The 24,295-nt window shown below is 41.9% G+C and overlaps 1 protein-coding gene across 3 annotated transcripts in view; it reads left to right on the top strand.

Annotated features, from left to right (window-relative positions):
• SLC4A4 (solute carrier family 4 member 4) overlaps window positions 1–24,295 on the top strand; it is a 319,472-nt gene that overhangs the window by 287,071 nt on the left and 8,106 nt on the right. The window contains exons 21-25 of one of the 3 annotated variants that reach the window (XM_066574073.1): window positions 3,552–3,620; window positions 7,089–7,262; window positions 8,698–8,859; window positions 16,930–17,020; window positions 19,840–19,916. In XM_066574073.1, the coding sequence (XP_066430170.1) occupies window positions 3,552–3,620; window positions 7,089–7,262; window positions 8,698–8,859; window positions 16,930–17,020; window positions 19,840–19,883 (540 nt within the window). In that variant the 3' untranslated portion in view covers window positions 19,884–19,916. Of the gene's footprint in view, window positions 1–3,551; window positions 3,621–7,088; window positions 7,263–8,697; window positions 8,860–16,929; window positions 17,027–19,839; window positions 19,917–24,295 lie in introns of all 3 variants that reach the window. The other 2 variants (XM_066574072.1, XM_066574071.1) reach the window with 2 other exon arrangements.

The raw sequence follows: 24,295 nt of genomic DNA, 5'->3' as shown, positions 1-24,295 counted from the left end.
GTGCTGTTGTTCCCAAGTCACCATGGCCCTGATGGGACTGAAAGCTGTACAGCCCCTATAGTTAGGACAATGTTGGTGCTTTCATAGAAGATCCTAAAATATACCCCTTCCATCCTTACAAGACTCAATATCTAATGTTAATACTGTACTGGACTCTAGTACAGCTTGTTACACATGCTCTATCATTGAGGTCTGTCTGTTCCAGTGCTGTTTGCATTATTACTGTGGTATGCTGACTTAACCTGGAACATTAAGGTATTGCTAAAATACTCTATGTATCATTTATTGGTCTTTGATGGCTGCATATGTTATACTATGTATCCTTGAACATAGAAGGGCTTTCAGTATCACGTTCTCTCAGCTCAAGATCTATAATGTTAGGCCAGGTTCACATCTGCCCTTGAACTTCCGTTCAGAGATTCCGTCGCACAAAATGCCAGAAGGACTTTTTCGTCCAGTATAATGCTGGTCAACTGAATGGACACTGAATGGAATGGAAGGAAACGTTGGACGCTTGGATGTATAGGTTTACAAAGTTTGCCCATTTGCTAGCAGTTTTGTCAAAATTCAAGTGTGTTGTTACTGCCACCAAGTGGTAAACTAAAAATATGCATGCTCAAGTAATGAACAAACTACTATAATCTATCTTGACTAGCTTTTGGCTAATATTATAAGGTGGTTTAGCATTAAAACACACTTCATTTACTACTAGTAAACATCGTTATCAGCTCCTGACTCAAGCACTATACAGCTTTGTTGTCAAGGTCACAAGGATTAATCAACTTATTGTGCAAAGTAATTTCTGGTCCAGTTGGGAGTTAGTGATCTCGCTGAGTGCAAGGAGCAATAACGGCATGCCTTGGAAATGAGATCCTAGCGATCAAAGACTAAACTTTAATAACTTAATAAAGTGTTTAACTTTGTGATTTTGTGGTTGTTGGGCTTTTCGATGTTGAATACAGTGGAAAAGACGTTGTAATACATCTGTGCCCTACTTTCTGAGACAAGAACAGAGTTTTGTACCGTGTTATGCAGTAGAACAAAATGTTATTCCTGTCATTAAGAGAAACAAAATTGTCTTGTAGGTATGATACCTTTTAATGGCTGGTACTAACAATGCAAGCTTTCCATGCTGCTTAGGGTGGTTTCACACCTGCGCTCGGGTTTGCGCTTTCCTACTGCATTCGGGGAGCAGGACAGGGGAATCCCCATGGCCGAATGGCTCTGTCTCTGGATGGAAACGAACAGTGCCGGATTGACCTCATTATAGCTTGGCTTTTGGACAGAAGAAAAAGCCCTGCATGCAGCACTTTTTCTTCCGGTATTTTGAGCCGGACCTCCGACGGAACCTCTTACTGGAGATTCCAACACAGGCCTCTTCATCAGAGTATAATATATCAAAATATATTAATATACCAGGTCTGATGAAAATGCCTAAATAGCTTTGAAAGCTTGTACTGTTAACATCATCATTTTATTTGTTAGTTATTAAAAGGTCACTTTCTGAAGTCACAGTACAAAACATCAATGTTTAAATGTTGCTTCTATGGGCCTCGTGTGGCGCAGAGTGTTAAGGCAGCAGTATGCAGTCCTAAGCTCTCGCTCATGACCTGAAGTTGCAGGCTCAATTTCCGCATGGTTCAGGTGGCCAGCTCAGGGTTGACTCAGCCTTCCATCCTTCCGAAGTCGGTAAAATGAGTACCCAGTACTAAAAAAAAATTACCTAAAAGCGCTGTGGAATAAGTTGGCGCTATACAAATAACAAGTCCCTTCTCCCCCTTTCTTTGTGGTAGCATCGATACACAATCAGTGTTGAATGGGAAATGAGTGTGAAGCATCCATTTAAAGGCTTTGTGCCACCATGATAACAGCACTAGAGCATATAGAAAACTGCTGAAAACAGTGACCCCCCCCCCCCAGTTTAGAGTAGATAGCACAGCCATGTCTTACACAATTGATTATTCATTTCAATAAATGCCATGCTATAGGGCAAATATGTCGCTGCTTATAAATTCCCCAACAATAATAGCCGAATGCCTTGTTTTCAGTTGCCGTGGCAATCATCTGATAGAACAAGCCGTTAATGTAACATTTTTTTCTTGCATTAATAACAATTATCATTAGATGCATGACTGGCATCCATGACAAAAGGCAAAAAAATGGTGGCTTATGCCAATTTTTTTCAATGATATTATAGCCTTACCTTTGTTAATGTAACGTCTTTCTGTATACAAGCAAAAACACCCCCACTTTCCATTGCGCATGTGCCAGCCCACCAATCTGACTCCCCTTTAAACCCTACTACCTGGCCCTTCCACTGATCCTGGTGTCATAGCCCCGGTCCGCTCCACTTCTGGTGTCACCAGCATTTTTTGGTCCATACTTCTGCACTCCCAAGAGTGATCTATCTCCCAGATTGACTGATAAAGGGGTTCCCCCCCGAAAAGTATCTTTTGCAGGTTTTTAACTCACTAAACAAAAGAGAAATTAGATATTTCATCCTATTACCTCCCAACTTTCATTGCAGAGTTGTGCCAAAATACAGTTTTTTGTTTTTGCATATACCATTGGTGAGTGTAACAGGCTGGACGCACCTCCACCACCTGCTTTCTATAACCCCCCCACGAGGCTGTTTGAGTCCTGGTCATACACCTAGGACTTAGGCTTCTGACACCTTTGGGTTTACTCCACTGCCTTTTTTATCCTTCTGCCTTCCTGTATATACAGGTGCAATAACAGATCTGGAAGGTGGTGGAGAACCCCCACTTTTATCCAGTCATACTGCATTTCAGTTTCGCAGCAGAGAAGGTAGCTTTAAAGAGTTATAAATGTGTGATTACAGGATCGCATCCATCACTAGAATGGGGGTCCTGAGTCCTTTGCTTCTTCGCATTGCAGTACAGCAGTATGAGGCAGTAGTAGAGCATGCATTGGTGTCACTGCTGTCAAAGTCTATGGGACTCGTGGAGACAGCTGAGTACAGCAGACATAGTGTGGAGCAGCAGAGTGAGTGCGTGTCCACCCTTCCATTAAGTCTACCAGTGTTTGTACAGTGAGGAATAAAAGAGGGTCGAATCCACAATTTTTGTATCTGGCACAGGTCTCAGGGATCACATATTTATCACTTGTTTTGGGGATTGGTGATAAATGTTCACTGTGAATAAGACCTTTGTAGCTTTCACATCTGTGTTGGAACCTCAGTTTGTGGGTTTTGTCGCAGATTTGGCACAAAATACCAGAAGAAAAAGCACTGCATGCAGCGTATTTGACCGGAATGAAGCCTAGCAGCTGAGTGGAAACCAAACAGACCCCATTATAGTCAACAGGGTACATTTTATGCTGTTCGGTGCCATCATAAAACGGATCCCGTTCGGCCAGAGGATTCCCCTTTCCTACTCCCCAAATGGAGCAGGAAAACGGAATCCCTGACTCAGATGTGAAAGCAGCCCAATAGACTGCGTGCTAATGATGTTTATTATTTTATTGATACCATCAAATGTTTGTATTATTTGTATTTGAATATTTTTTATGTGTTTCTTTCTATCTTCTAGTTTATCCCGATGCCTGTTCTGTATGGAGTCTTCTTATATATGGGAGTAGCATCCCTTAATGGAGTACAGGTATGAAATGAAATCAGTGTTACCCAATCACCAATCTGAAAACTAACATTTCATTCCAAAATATACAACTAGTAAATCAGGAATTAAACCAGTAGACACATTTTGATTGTTCATCTTACAGAAAAATCGGCATCTTTTTTTCCTTTTTGTTACACTTGACTTTTTCTATAAAGATAGAATCTGAAAAGCTGACAGCCGATATGTCTGCGCTTCCTGTTGCTAATGGTAATCTGTCATTCTCTCAGTATGTTCTGTCACAAGCAAGGTTACAGCTTTACTGTTACTTTCGGAGATTCCATTTCAAAAGTGCCAATCAATATTGCTTCACTGTTGCTCAGTGGTTAGGACTGTTACCTTGTAGCGCTGAGCTCCTAGGTTTAAATCCAGCTAAGGACAACATCTGCATGGAGTTTGTATGCTCTCCCCATGTTTAAGTGACCTGAAAAAGCCAAAAATACCTGAAGGTCTGCAAAGCAGACACGGTCGCCATAGGCACGATCACCATAAGGCAGGCACAATCGCCACCGGCACAATCGCCGTAGGGCAGGCGCAATGGCCTTAAGCCCTGAGGATATGTAGTCAGCCAGACAATAATGTGTGGAGGAGCAACTTGTTCCTGGCAAGCTAATATGCAGTCACCCACTCAGGAACAAGTTGCTCCTCCACACATTATTGTCTGGCTGACTACATATCCTCAGGGCTTAAGGCCATTGCGCCTGCCCTACGGCGATTGTGCCGGTGGCGATTGTGCCTGCCTTATGGCGATCGTGCCTATGGCGACCGTGTCTGCTTTGCAGACCTTCAGGTATTTTTGGCTTTTTCAGTGAATGTTTGTTTTTTTCTTTTTCCTCACCTCTGTGATTTTATGTAATTTATCGTGAGTTAGCGTAGGTACTGACGGAAGCGGTGTGACCTCGACGCGGTCCGTCAGCCTATGCTTTTTGGCCAAAATGCAGTACTAACACCCGCATTTTATCAGTATGCATTAGTACTTTTGTATGTAGTTTGCTAGTTGGTGGGGGAGCCCAAGATGTCAGCCAGTGTGGCCCACCTTAGAGATACAGGGCAACCCGCTGTCATATCAGCCAGGGTTGATATCCTGTATGGTGGGTCACCACCTATCTATGGCTGACATCTTTGGTATCGTTCACATGTGCAGGCTTTTAGTATATGCAGTCACTCCTCCCCATTCTGGGCTGGGTTGAGTGGGTGACTGCATATTAGCTTGCCAGGAACAAGTTGCTCCTCCACACATTATTGTCTGGCTGACTACATATCCTCAGGGCTTAAGGCCATTGCGCCTGCCCTACGGCGATTGTGCCGGTGGCGATTGTGCCTGCCTTATGGCGATCGTGCCTATGGCGACCGTGTCTGCTTTGCAGACCTTCAGGTATTTTTGGCTTTTTCAGTGAATGTTTGTTTTTTTCTTTTTCCTCACCTCTGTGACCCCATGTTTAAGTGGGTTTCCACACACACTCCAAAAGCATGCTAAAAGGTGAATTTAAAGAAAATTCTGTATGCTAATGGGGGCCCGTAATATTAAGTAATGTAAAGTGCTGCATAATATGTATGCACTATACTAATAACGGTGATTACTATTAAATGGCCAATGCAACAAAACTGGAAAATACCAATACAGATGTGGCAAGTGCCAAATGAATGTTCATTGGAGTATGCTATTAATTTAATATGTTGAAGGTAGTTCACAACTCTACGCTATTTATATAGCACATATTAAGTCTAAATAAACCATGTAGATGCACTACATTCACACCACAGTGCAGCATGGTCATTTGTTTAACAGCTGCTACATCTGTAGCTCTAAAACTTGAGGAAACAAATCGTGTTTCTCTAGCTTCTGATTTGCTAGAATATTGCCGATTTTACGTTTTGGTGTAAATCATTTTTAAAGTAAAAAATTCAATTTTCTAACCATCACCTTCCCTCTCAGTCACCTTGATTATGTTTCCTTGTTACTTACTAGTTTAACAGCTCACAGATTTCACATAGTTTTGATTTTCCATTCCGCAGCTGTTTTTTAAGGTAAAGAATAGTGTAGTCGGCATTGATATGCTTGCCATCAAACCACTGGAACCAAAGGTGTAACTTGAAGCTTCTGAAACCCAATGCCAAATCTGTAACAGGGTCCCCAACTGTGATGCTTTATTCATAGTACTGGGCTCCCTATATGGAGAGGAGAGGCTCTATGGGCCCCCTAAGTCTCATGGGCCTGGATTCAACCGCATCCCCCTATAGTTACGCCCCTGACTGGAACCTTAATGTAAACCTAAAGGGTCAAATTATTAGTTACTGGGTCATTGGGACCCATTTGAAAATAGATCTATCGTGGTAGTTGTGTTTTTTCTAACTACAGAAGCCATGACAGTAGTGTGAACAGAAAATTCATTTTTACTTCTTAAAGGGATGCTGTCTTTAGGATCATGCTGCCCGACCAATGGGGCAGCATGAACCTAGGACATGGATTCCTGTTCTCACTGTGGGTGTTGTATTCCGAAACACCGCAGTATTTCAGAATAATTACCCTTTAAAGTTTGACTTGGAGCTCAGCTCCGAGTCACAGGATTGCGCCCTGAAGACTGACTGTTCTCCCCCTACTTGTGTATAGAGAGAGAACTGTCACTCCATATAATGTAGGCAGGAAGAGTCCAGCATGGCCTACCCTTGTGACTCTGTGATTAGCTCTGAGTCAAAGTTTACTTATTCTGAAACACATTAACAGGATTATCCATGTCTTGGGTATATGCTGCCAGTGCTTCAAAAAGCATGAACCTGATGACAAAATCCCTTTATTTACAAAAATCAGGGATATACTCCATTAGACAACTAGCACGTTACATGAGTGGTCTTAGGAGACTCGCTTTTACATAACTGTGCTTTAAGGTTCAGAGATCTTTTTTGTTCTTCAAACCGGCATAGTGATCTGGTGCTCCTAAAAAATTCTATGGGAGATCCTTTGTAACAATCAGTTACAATCTATTACAGTCTTTAATGGGACATTCTTCACTGATCAATACCAGGAATCTGTCAACAAGAAATCTTTATAATGAATAAAATGTATCTAAAGATCCAAAATCCTTTATATATATATGTGTGTGTGTGTATATATATATATATATATATATATATATATATATATATATATAAATACTGTTCTCGGACTGTGCAGCTATAGATGTGCCCACTCTTAACTATTCTTGAATTTTTTAAATTTCTTAGCATTTTCATGCACGTTGTGATGTTTAAAGAAAAACATGAAACAGTATATGTTTCTGTTGGGAGCCTATGGTGATGGATGGCCAGCGGATATCATGCATCAGAGGCATCTGTTGGACATATAGACATTTTTTTCTAGCTAACCCCACATATCTTTGGATAAGTCAAGTTAAGGGAAAAGTCAAGGGAAGACACATCTGTACTTACTATGCAATGTACATTCTTTTAATCCAGTTCATGGACCGCTTGAAGCTGCTTTTGATGCCTGCTAAACATCAGCCCGACTTCATTTATCTACGCCATGTTCCTTTGCGAAGGGTGCACCTATTCACTTTCATTCAGATTGTATGTCTGGCATTGCTATGGATTCTGAAATCAACAGTTGCTGCTATTATATTCCCAGTTATGGTGAGTGATTTCTTTTCTTACAAGAATGTTGTAAATGTTTTTGTATGGATGTGTTACTAGTGGTTTTTCAAAGGGCTCAACCACATGAGTATGTGATATGTGTAGTTTTATAACGTAACATTATTACAGTATTTGGAATCAATTCCCACATAACTGGGAGGGATTTAGCTTTCAGATTTATGGTGCCTTGTACATTGCCTTCTATTGATTCTTCTCCACTTATGATGTTCTTTATAGTGTGTACAAGTAACCATACCATAAAGTGCCCAAATAACATTGCCAAGCAGTTAAATGAATAAGGCTCTTACACCATACAGCTGTATATATCTACTATTGATATCCACACCTAAAAATGCACACCTAGGGTATAAATTGTATTTTTTTTCTAGTAGGGAATAATTTTATTGGAAAGTGTAATAAACTTCATTTTCCAATACAGTAAAAAAATTGAAAAAATGTATACTGGTCATACCTAATAATAATGTTATATTTTGGCATATGTCCAATCCATAGAAATCTGTGGATATAGTCAACATATACACTGGGCATACAAACTCCATATGAGAGGAACATAACCTTACCCTGGCAATCAGGACACTAGGAAATGTAGGTAGACTCAGCACTGATGAGTTTCCAAGAATTCAGGACCCTAGTGTATGATTAGTGCAAACCTTGGGTGTCCAGACTATCAACGCCGGATTACCCCTTTTAGCAGTGAAATGGGATGTGCCACGTTGTAGATCCTTAACGCCAGCCAAGAGCTTGGGTGCATGAGCTCTTAGGTCTGTAGGTAAAACTACTGAGTTATCTCAAAGGGAACTTGTTATGTTTGCAAATGCAATCCATCCTGCAGGCACTATGCTTTAAAGCAAAATGAGCTGAGCAGATAGCAGATCGATATACATATTTGTGTGAAGATTCAGTAGAACAAGTCATTTATTCATTTAAACCTTTTCTTGCTCTGGATTTAAGAGTCCAGTGGGCGGTCCTACTTTGTGATTAACAGCTGTCTGGACATTTACATGTTATAGTAATTGTGAGATAACTTGATTTACAATGTTGTAGTTATTATCATGTTGTGCCAATCAGTATAACGATATACGCACTCATACAGGGAAGGCTGTAAATCACAGAGTAGGATCACCCCTACTATCTATCTATCTATCTATCTATCTATCTATCTATCTATCTATCTATCTATCTATCTATCTATCTATCTATCTTATATCTATCTATCTATCTCCTATCTATCTATCTATCTATCTATCTATCTATCTATCTATCTATCCATCCATCCATCCATCCATCTATCATAGTTTGATAACCCAATAAGTAGATATGCCAATCCTTTTAATCCCCACAATGTTATTATTATTACTGCATATGATTTACAGAAATGTACAGAAATCCTTATACTAACACTATCCTCTTTCAGATTCTGGCTCTTGTTGCGGTGAGGAAAGCCATGGACTACCTCTTTTCCCAGCATGATCTCAGCTTCCTAGATGATGTGATTCCTGAGAAAGACAAGAAGAAGAAGGAAGATGAAAAGAAAAAGAAAAAGAAGAAGGGAAGCGTGGACAGCGACAATGATGATGTGAGGAAGACTTTTTTCATTTTTTTTTATAACTAAGATATGCATTTATTTCTTCTAGCTTCTTCTTTCCAGCTGGACATGAATACCAAATTCACTTCATTAGAAAAATTATTTTTTTTGTAACAACAGTATGGGGTGAGATGATAACAACCATTGCCATTTCCATTGGTTTCTTTAAAGGGGTTGTCATTGAAATGAAATGGAGCTTGGCCGGCCATACTAAGGGGGGGTTTCCCATTTGTGGTATGGATTCTGTTTTTCTGCTTGGTTCAGGGAGCAGGAAAGCAGAATCTCCTGTCCGAATAAATCTGTCTTACGATGCAACCGAACAATTTTTTCCTATGCGGCAGATATTTTCTTCATCCCTGCAGGGAAAAAAGAATTCCCTGCTGCACCTGTCACAGATGTGACAGATGCAGCAAAGGAGTTCTTCATCCCCGCGGGGAATAAGGAATTCCCTAGCGCAGCTGTCACAGATGACAGCTGCACTAGAGGATCCAGCTGCTGGCACCCCTTGATTGTTTTTCAGTGAAGGGCTTTAAATATAAACCCTTTCCTGAAGAAACAAGCCAAACTGGTGTAAAAAAAAAAAAAAAAAAAAACCAAACATACTCACCTTTCTTCAGCTGTCAGGGCTCAGCTAATCACAGGCAGCTCTCGCTGAATGAAAGACAGAACTCCTTTGCCGCATCTTTCACATCTGTGACAGTTGCAGCAGGAAAGTCTTTATTCCTTGCGGGGATAAGGAAAACATTTGCTGCATGTGGCAGATGTGTTTTTCATCCCCGCTGGGGACACGGCAGCAGTGGAGAGGTAAGTATATATATATATATATTTTTTTTTTTTTTCCTGAAAATCACTTCAGGGGTGCTGACAGACCATTGCCTTTAATGGAGCCACCGGCAGCAGCCGCGGTTCCATTGAAGGCAATGCACGGACCTTCACACTCAGATGTTTTTGCGCACCTATGTACGCACATGCACATTCTTGTGTGTAGCCACCCTAAGCCAGGCCTGGCCACTGCAGGGGGAAAAGTGTTTCCTACAGAAATGAGCTCAGTGCACAAGTGCATCGACCAGGTGATCAACTCATCTGAGGGGATCCCGGACAGTAGATCCCTGGCTAGCTTGCTATTGATGCTCTATACTGAGGATACAATAGGTCATCAATAGTTTATAAATAGACAACCCCTTTAAGCCTGAACAAAACAACTGCTGAGAAGTCTTTATTTAGTACTTTACTGAAAACTTTTACTCTTAGGACCAGAAAAGTTGCTAATGCAATGCATTAGTGATGAGGGGCACATTATTAATACGGGGCATGTGCTGTAGGACATCTCCATTGGGACAGTATACCATTTATTGTCTATTATTTATACTGTAATTATTCATATATCTTCTGGGAATCTTTTTCTGTAAGGGTCATCAAGCACAAACACTTCACTTTGACTGTGGTAAGATATATCATAATGTTCTAATACAGTCCATTACATTACACGCATCACCCATTCTAAAATACAAAATGACAATGTCAACTCTTTGGATGATTATGAGATTTGAAATGGCATTTCGATGCCTTGTATTATAATCCCAGCTTAACATTTAAGCTTCGTATATGTGTCTGTCCATAGTGGGGCATGAGAACTAATCTTCACGTTTGCATCTGAGTAATGAACTCTAGCTTGCTAATGAAAGTATTAGATGGGATAATCTAACTTAATGGATATGGCATAATTTTTTGGGGGGCTTATACATAGTTTTATGATCTTGAATGTAATCAATTTTGCTTTGGATACATTCAGTTATTTTACTATGCAAATATGATGATATCTAAAGCGCTGTAAATGAAGTTTATGAAAGTGCTAGTAACTTCAGACGTCTGAATAAATCACTTTTATTCTGGACAGTCAGAAGTACATTAGAGAACGCTGCCGAGGCGGGATGCTGGGCACTTGAAAGCTTCTCAGGCAATTATAATTTCTATGCATTTATTTAATGGATACTTAAAGAAGTTGGAATATCCTTTTGATAACTGTGCTTCATTAGCAAATGTAAATTTATATCACTTGGGTAGATACACTAGGCATAGGGTTATAAGGAACTTCAAATCTTACCACAATATTGTCCTCCAACAAAGCATTCTGGGAGATAATCAGAGTTTTTATAACCCCCTAAGGATGTGGACCTTTTTTTTCATTTTTGTTTTTTCCATATCATTTAAAAAAAATCCTTACTCTTTTATTTATCCATCAACATAGCTGTCTGAGGGCTTGTTTTTTGTGGGACGAGTTGTATTTTTCAATTGTACCATGTAATGTACCATATAATGTGCTGAAGAACTTTTAAAAAATTCCATGGGGGGTGAAATGGAGAAAAAAATAATTGTACCATTTTTTTAGGGGTGGAGGGGGGCTGTTTTTACAGTGTACACACTGCAGCAAAACTGACATTATAACGTTATTCTCTGGGTTAGTACAGTTAGTACCGTGCCAAATGTATTTAGTGTTTGCTGTACAACTTTTAAAATTAAAATATCTTGGCTGAAAAAAATAAATTATTTTCTGCCATCATCTTCTGACAGCCATAACTTTTTAATGTTTCCGTTTATACAGTTGTGCGAAGACCCACTTTTTGCAGGACGTCCTGTAGTTTCTATTGGTACCATTTAGGAGTACGTATGACCTTTTGATCGCCTTTTATAAAAAAATTTCTTGGAGATGGGATCACCAAAAAAGCACAATTCTGGCGGTGTTTTGTTTTTCTTCAGGACGTTCACTGTGCAGAGTAAATAATGTGTTACTTTGATAGATTGGACTTTTAGGGACACAGCACTACCAAATATGTTTTTGTTTTTTTATAATTTAGATTTTTTTTATTACCTTTTTTTCCATAGTTAATAAAACTTTTTTGAACTGATTTTCCCATTTTTTTAGTCCAAGAACTTGCGATAGTTTGATCGTTACTGCAGTATTATGTAATACCATAGTGTTACATTATACCGCGATCTGACAGGCAATCTATCAAGCCATGCCACAGGCAATCCGGAATCTGTGAGGTACCTTTACATGGGCCAATAGTTGCCTCAATCTTTGCTCAAATGAGCCATTACAGGTGACTGTTGGCCCATGCACTCACGACCCCCGACAAGACACTGAGTAAGAAGTTGCTCAGTAGTCGCTAGTCATTCCATTTCAACTCACTGAAAACAAATGACTATAAGGCGGATTCTCACTCGGTGTAAACAGAAGTTATTCCATCTTTTAACGACAGCCTGTCTGGAGTGAATGAAGGCTTGTGAGATAATATAAGGGCAGTCTAGATGGACCATGTGGTCATTTTCTGCCATCAATTTCTATTTCTATAAAATAAGCAGAACTTAGGGTCCGTTTAGACCTACCGATTTGTCATTTGAACGAATGAGCGATGTCAGAGTTCACTCCGGCAGCCTCTTTATACCGGCAGATACATCGTTGGCTCGTTCAAACAAGAAATCATTCAGTTGTTCACATTTGCTGTATAAGTGACTGAGAATGATTGAATGATTGGTATTTAAACTGAATGATAACTGAATGAGCCACTGATGATTTTTTTGCCAGCAGAAAGTGACCGAAAATTCATTGTTCGATTATTGGCTGCATTAAAACTGAACAGTTATCATTCTTTTTCGCTGGTTTGAACAACTTTTTGAACAATAATCATTCCGTGTAAAAGGTCCTAAACAGAAAATAACTTTGTTTTTCTCCTTCATATATTGCAAAGCTACCAAATAAAAACTATTATTGAATAAATGTAATTTATTGCCCTACTACTATCTTGTTCATGTGAAGGCCAAAGTAAAGCTGTAATTGTGCACAAGAAAGATATGAAGATTTGTTATATAGATGTTGTTGCTATAGTTAACCTTAGGGCTCTTTCAGACAAACATAGTTTTTGCATTGCTAGCAGCGCAAAAAGATCACGGCTAGAAAGCTGTAAAGATCATGTGAACAGGCAATGTTTCATGGGCAGAAGACCCGAGCTTCATGCGCATGGAAATCGACCATTCACTGGAGCAGCTGCGCTTTAAAAAAAACACAGCTGCTCCAGGAGGAGAGAGAAAAGAAGCCACGGAGGGCTTTGGAATTTCCCCATAGCAGGGAGAGAGAGCGGAGCTATGGGGGATTAAGCCATAGCAGGGAGAGAGAGCGAAGCTCCCCCATAGCCCTGTAACCCCGCCCCCCTCTCTTTCCCTGCTATAGGGAAATCCCTTGGGGAGAGAGGTGGAGGGAATCCCCTACTGCCCCCTGCTACTGGGGAATTCTCCAGCAACGGGGCTGGAGAAATACCCCACTGTTTACAGCAGGACATTTAAAACATGCTGCCCGGAAGCACATTTTAAATGTCCCATTATGAATTCCTGTTAATCTCTGCAGGGATTAAGGTTACCTCGGGAAGTCCCCTCATGCCCGCAGGGAGTAACAGGAGTTTGCAGCTGGACATGTAAAATGTGCTTATGGGCAGCAGGTTTTAAATGTCCTGCTGTAAGCAGCAGGGTATTCCTCCAGCCCAGCTACTTTTCTTGCACAGGAGTTTTTATAGACTCCTGCCCCAATAGGAGTTAATGGAAACTCCTGCGCAGTTCGCACCAAAGATTGGTCCTATCTTTTCATGCAGCATGGACCTTAAATGTGGGCATTGTAGCCACGCATGTCCTATCTTTGGCAGGTGCAAGGATTTTGCACTTCTAAAAATCTTTCATGTGAGCGCTTCTATAGGAACCTAATGGTTCATTATAGAAGCGCGTTCTGTGTGCTGCTAGCAGCGCTAAAACTACTTTGTGTTTTTACACTATTTTTTATATTCTTTTACATTTTTTATGTTCCTGTGGGGAACGAACCATACTATACTGCAATGCATTATAGCTTACAATAGCGATCACAGGCTATGGCAGGCCTAGATTTCAGTGTATGGTATACGGTTGCCATGGCACACCATTGGCCCTCCATGATTACATTGCGGGGTGCCGATGATGTCACCTTACATTGTGGCATGTAATAGGCTAAGAGCAGGGATCAATGTTCTCATCAATCCCCACTGCTGCAGCGAGAGGCCAGCTATTAGTCACAGTACGTTTATGCCCTGTTGCATTAAGTGCTCCCCAGCTAGTGGCATTAAGGGGTTAAGTTACATATGACTTTATGATTGTTTGTCAATCAATATTTTTCTTGAGCTGGGTCATCAAAAAAGCATTGCGTATCGACAGTCGCATCTAAGTGGTTAAATGGCTGGGATCGCAGTTGCAGCTTGATATTGACTATTGAAGACAGCCACTGTGAATGGAGTGGGCTAATCTTCTGAGCCCGCTTTACACACTGACATATATGGAGAAAGCCGGTAACGAAGTTAAAGGGGTTGTCTCGCGGCAAACCTCAAAATTTTACCTTAACCCATTCCCCCTGTCACCCCCCTGGCATAAAATAGCAAAGTAAAGCGGTTTTTAAGCCGCTTGCTACTTACCGATCCGACGAAATAAGGACTTTAAAAAATCTTCTCCCAAGATGGCCGCCGGTCCTTTCCCAGGGATACACTGCGGTTTTCTCCCATGGTGCACCATGGGCTCTGTGCGTTCCATTGCCGATTCCAGCCTCCTGATTGGCTGGAATCGGCACACGTGACGGGGCGGAGCTACGTGATGATGCGTAGAAGGGGGCGGAGCCAGAACACCGCTTGTGCCTGGACCGAGCAGAAAGGGAGAAGACCGCACAGCGCAAGCGCGTCTAAAAAAGCAAGAAGACATCAGAATTAGATGGATCCATGGCGACGGGGACGCCAGCAACGGAGCAGGTAAGTGAATAACTTCTGTATGGCTCATATTTAATGCACGATGTACATTACAAAGTGCATTAATATGGCCATACAGAAGTGTATAACCCCACTTGCTGCCGTGAGACAACCCCTTTAATGATGTATAAATATGTATATGAATAAAGGGGTTGTTTACTTTGGAAAAGCCATTAAATATACCCTATTAACGAATCCTGAGTTAATAAAGGGAGGGTCCCCTAATGATGATTCTCATCTCTTTGACTGAATGGGCAGGGGGATTATAAAGAGCATCTTGCTCCGGTAGGCCTGTCTGATCCTGCATATACTCAGTCTGTTGATTTGAATGGGTACTGTGTAATGATTAATTCCTCCGGCAATGCTAGGAAGCTGAACGCATACTGCCAGGTTTCCCCACCAGGATGGTAGGAGGTCCCACCAGGAGGAAAAGTTGTTATGAGTTTATTATTAAGGGATGTTCTAACAAACAGGGCGAACTCGAGAACCCCTTTAGGAAGTTTATAATTCAATGAGATATTAAAGGTGTCCATAGACATTACAAATAGAAATATTAGGATGGTGCTCCTGGGAAGAACCAGGTGACAAAAATAAGGTGTAAAGTGTAGACCATATTGGACTCACTCGGTGAATAGTGGAGCCAGAAGGACTCCACTACCACCTCCACGTCCAAGTTGGCCTATAAAATATATAACCGAGGTTCCCACGCTTCCACTGATCCAGAGGGGCTAAATCCGGAGAGCTGCTGATAATGTAGGTACCACTGTTGGATGGTACCCACTATGGAAATAATGGCAATGACATGCACCAAGATGCAAACAGGAAAAAATATCAGTGCTTCCTATGGAAATAATAGCTCCAGGGAACGGATGTAATAAACAAAATGATAGCTTCTTAATTGCAAGATGAATTCATCCTGCAATAAAGAAACTATCATTTTTTGGATTACATCCGTTCCCTGGAGCTATTATTTCCATAGGAAGCGCTGATATTTTTTCCTGTTTGCATCTTGGTGCATGTCATTGCCATTATTTCCATAGACATTAGTTATTTCTTGGCAGGTTAAGTCAATTTTGGTGGGAAGTTCTAATACTGCAGGCATATTGAATCATCTGAAGATCCCAAAAGCATTGGTTTTGATTAACTGAAACTAAATCTTAGCAAGTTTTTTTTTACTCATTAGTGTTTTTTTGTTATTTGTTTAGCTCATCTGAATTCATTTGTTTTTCCTCTTAAAGGGGTTGTCCCGCGCCAAAACGGGTTTTTTTTTTTTTCAACCCCCCCCCCCCGGTCGGCGCGAGACAACCCCGATGCAGGGAGGTAAAGAAAGCTTACCGGAGCGCTTACCTTAATCCCCGCGCTCCGGTGACTTCAATACTTACCGCTGAAGATGACCGCCGGGATCCTCTGTCTCCGTGGACCGCAGCTCTTCTGTGCGGTCCATTGCCGATTCCAGCCTCCTGATTGGCTGGAATCGGCACGTGACGGGGCGGAGCTACACGGAGCCTGCATTCTGCACGAGCGGCTCCATAGAAGACAGGAGAAGACCCGGACTGCGCAAGCGCGGCTAATTTGGCCATCGGAGGGCGAAAATTAGTCGGCACCATGGAGACGAGGACGCCAGCAACGGAGCAGGTAAGTATAAAACTTTTTATAACTTCTGTATGGCTCATAATTAATGCACAATGTATATTACAAAGTGCATTAATATGGCCATACAGAAGTGTATAGACCCACTTGCTGCCGCGGGACAACCCCTTTAATGCTATTGATTTTTAAAACTGTCTTCAATCTATACTGAATACCAGGCAAATACATCGGGACCCACAGTAAATGGTTAAACTGATTGCTTATTTGCCAATGTTATTCTGATTGGTAAATGTGATCATTTGATTGGTTATTATTTGCCAAGGCTCTTTTTGCTCTACTTGAATACACTGTTCATATACAGAATATTTTCCATATATATTCTAATTGGCATAAAAGCTCATGCTGACCACAAATATGTTCTTGAATCTCTTAAATGCTCTGCAGAAATTGCAATAAGTAATGATATCTTATGTATTGAGTATCCTGTTAATATCCAAGTGCATAAACTAATAGAGAAACAGGAAGCATTTGACATGTCAACACTATGAATTCTTCCATGCAAGGTTGCCTGTACATCAACCATGCCACAAGAAGGATGGTCTACTCTACACAAAGAAGTCACAATGTTTGTTCTAAGAATTGTTGCACATTTCTTTCACAGTCTGACAGCCCTTATTCAGAAAAAGTCCCCAGTATTAAAATCCCAATGGACATCATGGAACAAGAACCATTCCTTTCTGATAGCAAACCTGGTGAGAGTGAGTAGATCTAACCACTTGCATGCCACCCGTGAGCGGTCCTTCTCACAAAATCACTTTCTCGTCTCATCTTCTACTAATCTTGTGTCTTCATTTTTCCACTTAAAGTTCTAGCATGAGCTTCTAACTTCATCTTTGACTGTGTTCTTCATAAAGTAACCTCTGTAAAACCTATTCGTCAAATACTGCATACAGGATTGTACAACATCTGTGTACAAAAGTATTTTCCTAATTCCAATTCAAGATGTGGACAACTTGACTCCTCCAATTTACTTATTGAGACCTGTAACTGTAAACATTGTGGTTTGCCATAAAAACTTTTCCGATCAACCACTGAAGAAAACATTATGATGTAGTATTTGTGAGTCAAGGATATAGTCCAAGAAAGAGGCGTATAGCTTGTTATTGTGTGTCCAATTTGGGCTCTTAGTTTTTGTCTCTTATTTTGTCAAATGGAAGGTCCAAAAATGCTAGTGTCCATTAGAGGTTTGGTATTAGTTTGTTTTTGCTAGCCGTTTATGACTCTCTGCAACCCTAAATGCGAGCTCTCTCCGTGTTTTTTGGTGGTATTAGTTTAGTGCAGCATAAGTATATGGCAGAGGATGCAAGGGGCAATGCTGCATCAGTATATATATTGATTTTTTTATGAGATTTTGCTGAAAAATTTCCCCTCTGACTTCTTACAGTTCTTGCTGTGTGGTACTTATATTCTGGAAACTTTTATTCATGGCATGTTCCATACTCGTTTTCTTCAATTTGCGTTTATGTCAGGCAATTATCATCGTCCATGTTCTAAATAGTAGCATTTACAGTTTCCTGATCTTGACTTAATTGCCATGGAAACGCATACAGATATCTACCATAAGTCCTATGCGCCCCTAATACATGGAGGCGACCCTATATACTTTAGTTCCATGGCAGTAGTAAATGTCAGTATTGAGTTTTCATTTATAGGATATTTAGCTTCACAAGCACAGAGATTTGACCTTAGAGGGAGTCTCTACTAAACTTTCCAGCTCATACTAAACCATAGTAATAATTCTAATCCTTGATTGTAAGTGACATATTAATCCTGTTCTCAAGAAACCATGCAAATTACTGACCTTCTTTCAAATTCAGCAGAGCACAATGTACAAACCACACCAAAACCTTTCTTCTTTTTGACTGGTGTGATGTGCTTATGCTACGTTTCTTCTAACCCAATCTACTGACAGTAGTATCATTAGATTTTGCGAATAATCCATGTTCTCTGCTAAGTCGGTGTGTTTCTTGTAGCTGAGTTATAAGACTCTCATTAATCGTTACTATCTTTGATCACTCATCCTCATCGAGTCCGGGACCTCCTTCTTCACCATGAACAGTTGATTTGTCCTTGTGTGTTAGCTATCATCTTTTGTGTTGTTTCCTTCCATCTATGTAGACATGTAAAATGTTCTTTAACGATATACCGTTATATACACAAATGATTATCTTCCCTGTTTTGTGATTTACTGCATGCTGTTATTGCTTGATGGTGAAGGCGGGAGCTGACTACAAGCTAGTGGTTTCCATATTTATTATAAGGATATTATAACTTCTACAAGGAGATCTGTGATGGGATTAAAGTCTTAGCTGAGCTATGAGCTTATATGCATTGAAAGAATTTCACAGTAGGCAGAAAAATAATTGGCTACTATTACTAGGCTACATGTTCCCTTTACACTACAGGATTTCATGTTAAGACACTGTAGCTTACGAAAGAAATTACTTTATTAGTACTTAGCGTTGTCCAGTATAAATTCTACTTAAGCCCAATACTGAGTGACGTCCTTAACATTGTGACAATTTTTAGGTTCATTCTTAATAAAACAAAGGAAACCAGTAGCTTTCAAAATGGAGGGAGCTTATGTCTTAAAGTGGTTGTCCAGGACATTTACTGTTGATGACCTATCCTCATGATAGGTCATCAATAGTTAATCGGCAGGCATCCTCTGTTTGGGATCCCTGCTGATTGCTGGGCCCATTGTCAGTGTGGACAGCGCTGCAGCAAATAGCGCTGTCAACATTGTAGTGGTCCAGTTTGGAATTACAGATACATCTTCCACTGAATTAAATGGGAGCTGTGCCTGCATTACCAAACTGGGTCACTGTAATATTGAGAGTGCTGTCTGCTTCTAGGACAGTCTGCACTGACAGCGCACGTGGTGACCAGCTGATCGGCATGGATCCCAAATAGCAGACCCCTGCTGATCAACTATTGATGACCTATCCTTAGGATAGGCCATCAATAGTAAACGTTCCGTAGAACCTCTTTAAGGATAGGTTCCCTGTTGCTTCACTGTAATCTTTCCTTCAGGTGTAATAAGTTATTTTATATATGTTTTTACAATCATTTCATTTTTATTATTTTCTACCATTCGTATATATTACTCATATGTTTTGATGTCTTTAAATGCTAATAAACTAGTAAAAGTTTCCAGGAGAGAAAGGCTGCATATAACACCCAGTACCTAATAACTGAATAACAGATGATTTTTTTCTACAAGCAGATAAATTGTGTACATTAATGAAGAATAAAGAATGCAATAGACATATTCTTCTGCTATGTATAGATTGTAAAATAATGAACCGTTTTCCGTTCCCGCTAGCTATCTAACAAATTGTCCATGTAATAATACATAATCGTAAGGTCATATAAACAATGTGTTAGCATTATGAGTACCAATCATCCATGTTTCACTAATATTCTGTAGATTTGTTACATCACAGGCTTAGCTTTAATGTCACAAAGTTTGTAATTTATCTGTATCTTATTTTTTCTAACCTATTATTAGGAGAAAAGCCATTTACATTCCTTGAACGACACACATCATGCTGAGAGATGTCCATTCATTCAGTCAAGCATGCCAAGGTGAGCCATCTATTATGCTGACTGTGTGCCTTAATTGGATTTGTTTTCCTCTTACTGAAAAAATTTTAATAAATGCCTGTTATGGTGTAAAATGCAAATTGTAGGTTTTCACTCTCTGGGTTAGTAAGCTTGTATTTAGAAGTCTTAGGCCTCCTTCCCACGAGCGTGACGGGCTCCGCCGCGTAATATTCCGCAGTGAAGCCCGTCACGGCGCCCCCCAGAGACCCCATACTTACCAGCGGAAGATAGCGTGAAGACGCTTCCCCGCCCACCACCGCCGCGTCATGTGACACGCCCACCGCGTCACGTGACGCGCCGGCCGCGTCATATGACGCGCGGCGGTAGGCGGGGAAGCGTTTTTTCACGCTATCTTCCGCTGGTTGCAGCGGGAGATAGCGTGAACGGACGGCTCCCATTGACTGCAATGGAAGCCGTCAGCGCGTACACCCGCAGCAAATAGAACATGCTGCGGGTGAGAACGGGAGATTTCACGGTGCGTAATTCCGCTGTGGAATTACGCATCGTGAGCATTGTGCTATTAGGTTCAATAGAACCTAATAGCAGGGGGCAACGCAGCGGATTTTTGCCACGGATTTACGCGGCGTAAATCCGTTCGTGGGAAGGAGGCCTTATACTGTAGTAGCTGCTGAATTTATTCAAATGTATCACAGGTACAGTCATGTATATAAAATAAGTACACCCTCTTTGGTTTAACTTATCAGGACATAATACATTTTTTTTTTAGATAAATACAACCTCACATGCGTATTTACATTGTTATTAATAATAAACATTAAAACTGGCTGATTTGACTCTACTCTGCTGGTCTGCTGTACCACTGTTCCATGCTCATTTAATGTCATAACTGTGTGTGATTATACAGTGGTGATCCGCGCCACCCAACAATGGATAATAAAAGTGGACTCACCTGGTTCATGGAAGGGCCCCTAAGGCAAGGGGAACATCCCGCCTGCATCGATTATCCTGGTAGGCTCGTAGTATAACAACTTGTAGAATCCTCTAACGATCCCAGTGGAGCTGGGAGAGCAGCAGAACAAAACCCCCAAAAAGAATATATTCAAATGGGGAATAATAAACAACAATAAAAACAAAAATGTTTCGTCCGCGCTCCTGCTGTGGACTAGACCAGTGAAATGATTTCCCACGAAGTCTCTCAGGCTAATTTCCACAAAGATATTCCTCAAGAGAGGAATAAAACTCTCCATGCCTCCCTCCCTCCCATCCTGTTTACTAGCCTTGCAAGTATAGGCCCAGCTGGTTAACTAATGTAATCTAACTAGCCACTCTCAGCTGTAACCTTATAGCTTGATCTATATATCTGGTAGCCTCATTGGCACTCATGTGGCTTGCACGCATGGTATGTCCTGTAATAAATGTCCTGGATCAAGTGTCTTATGTAGTCGAATGATGCAGTTAATCAGCTCAGTTTGAAAGGGTAGGAGACAGGTAAACTCCACACTCACTCACACCTTGCACATTAACACCCTCCTCTTTGCACTCACCTGCACTGCTATTTTCACTACAAGCCTTAACACTTTCTTCCAATGCACAGCCGCAACACACTCCATCCACATCATCTCCTCTCCGCTCTCCTCGCCCATGCACAACTCTCACACACTCCTGACCTTCCTCAAATGCCTCCATCCCCTCTCACCACTGCCAAGAAATACCATAGCCATCCTCACAAATACCCCAATCACCTACTCACCATCGCTACCCAACTACTTTAAGCTGCGGGGACATCTCCCACAACCCCAGCCCACCATGTGCTGCTCCCTGTCAAAACCGCCCCCAATCACACCAAAACACACCCAAGCCCAACCATTAGCTCGCATACTCCCTCCTCCCCTTCTTCCCCCTTCCCCTTCAATCAAGCCTTTTGGAACTCCCAATCCGTGTGCAACAAACTCCCAACCTTCCACAACCTCTTCATTGAGACATGGAAACAGCAGTCTGATTCAGTCTCCCCCTCTACAGTGTCCTTTGATGGCCTGCAGTTCTCCCACATCCCCAGATCAGATGACAGGTGGAGGTGTAGTGTTCTTCTCTCACCAAATTACACCTTCCAGGTCATCCCCTGGCTCCCTCCTTCACTTTGTCGTCTTTTGAAGTCCATAACTTACCACTCTTCTGTCCACTTTCCCTACATGTCACAGTCATCTACTGGCCTCCGGGTCCCACCCGCCTGTTCCTGGACCTTTTCGACACCTGGCTCCCCCATTTCCTATTGTGCAAACTCCCTACGCTTATGCTCAGTGACTTCAACATCCCCACTAATGACCCCATTTGCCTCCCAGCTTTTAATGCTCACCTCCTCCCTCAGCCTATCACAACTCCCAGACTCCCTGACTCACAGAGACGACAATACTCTCGACCTAATTTTCCTCCACCTCTGCGCTGCCTCCCACTTCACTAACTCACCCCTCCCACTCTCTGACCACAACCTTCTCTGTTTCCCCATTTCTCCATTAGGCACCCTAACATTTCCCCAGACCCTCACACCTATCGCAACTCTAGGAACCTCCAGACTGCCCACACCCAGCAGTTTGCCAAGACCTTACAGTCTTCCCTGTCCCCGATCTCTGTCCTCTCATGCCCCAACCTGGCTGCTGAACACTACTCCACCCCCTTCAGATGTGCCCTGGATAAAGTTGCACCCCCCGTGACCCACAATCCCAAAGGACTCTTTCATACCTTCCACTCCCTCCTCAGTCCCAAAGAACAGGCCCCCATGATGGATCTCAGGGTTGAAAAGCTAGCTGCCCACTTCAAGAAAAAAAAAATCAAAAACATCCACAAGGAAATTTCTGAACATTACTCGGCTAGCCCTAATCCCAGTCTCTTCAGCCCTGCAGCCATCACTTACTCGCTATCTGTACTAGAACCAACAACAGAGGAAGAAGTCTCCAGACTGCTTTCCGCTGCCTGCCCCCCAAATCTGTGCAAACGACCCTCTTACCTGACACCTCCTCTGATCCCTTTCCCAGCAGTCATTACCCACCTCACCACCATCTTCAACCTCTACCTCACCTCTAGTATTTTCCCCTCCTCATTCAAACACTCCATCATATCCCCTCTGCTAAAGAAACCAACTCTTGACCTGACCGACGCTGCCAACTACCGACCCATCTCAAATCTCCCCTTCATCTTCAAACTACTTAAACCCCTGGTCTATTCCCACCTCATGTGCTTTCTCTCTGATAACTTTCTCATTGACCCCCTCCAGTCTGGCTTCCGTCCCCTGCAGGTGACCGAAACCAACCTCGCAAAAGTATCAAACAACCTAAGAACGGCCAAATCAAAGGGCAACTACTCCCTACTAATCCTCCTCGATCTCTTCGCTGCAGTTGACAGTGCTGACTATGACTTCCTCCTTGCTATGCTTTGCTCCATCGGCTTAAAGGACAGTGCTCTCACCGGGTTCTCCTCCTACTTCTATGACCGCTTTTTCAGCATCTCCGTCGCTGGCTCTATTTCCTCTCTGCTTCCCCTCATTGTTGGGGTCCCCCAGAGCTCAGTCTTTTGCCTCCTTGTCTTCTCTATCTACACAGCCCTAATCGGACAAACCATCTGCAGATTTGGCCTCCAATATTACCTCTACGCTGATGACACCCAGTTATACACCTCCTCTCAGACTGTCTTTCTGCTGTCTCTAACACCATGTCCTCCATTTTTCTGAAACTTAACCTCTCAAAAACTAACCCCCTTGTCTTTCTGCCCTCAACCAGCCGACCTCCTCCCAACATCTCCATATCAGTATCTGACACCATCATAACCCCTAGACAGCACACCCACTGCATGGGGTCACACAGGATTCGGACCTCTCCTTTAACCCTCATATCTAATCTCTGGCCCAAACATGCAACCTGCACCTCAGGAATATTGCTAAAATCCAGCCGTTCCTCACCACAGACACGCTAGAGATACTCATTGTCACCCTCATCTATTCCCGACTTTGACTACTGCAACTGCCTGCTCATTGGCCTTCCCTGCACCAGACTCTTCCCTCTCCAATCCATACTAAATACGGCAGCTAGACTCATCTTCCTATCCAGCAGCTTCTCAGATGCCTCTGTGCTATGCCAGTCACTGCAATTCCTGCCCATATACTACATAAATCAATTCAAACTCATCACCCTCACCCACAATGCTCTCCATGGCACCGCACCACTGTACATTGCTTCCCTCTTGTCCATACATTGCTCCGATCTGTTAACGCACTCAGACTAAACACCTCTCTAATACAAACCTCGCATGCTTGCCTCAAGGACCTCTCTAGAGCAGCACTGATCCTCTGGAATGCTCTACCCCAAAACATCCAGACAATTACGAACACACAGAACTTTAGACTCGGCTTG

The sequence above is a fragment of the Eleutherodactylus coqui genome, chromosome 7 (assembly GCF_035609145.1).
Source record: "Eleutherodactylus coqui strain aEleCoq1 chromosome 7, aEleCoq1.hap1, whole genome shotgun sequence".
Taxonomy (NCBI): domain Eukaryota; kingdom Metazoa; phylum Chordata; class Amphibia; order Anura; family Eleutherodactylidae; genus Eleutherodactylus; species Eleutherodactylus coqui.
Note: the sequence above shows the minus strand (reverse complement) of the source record. Positions and strands in the feature narration are given on the sequence as shown.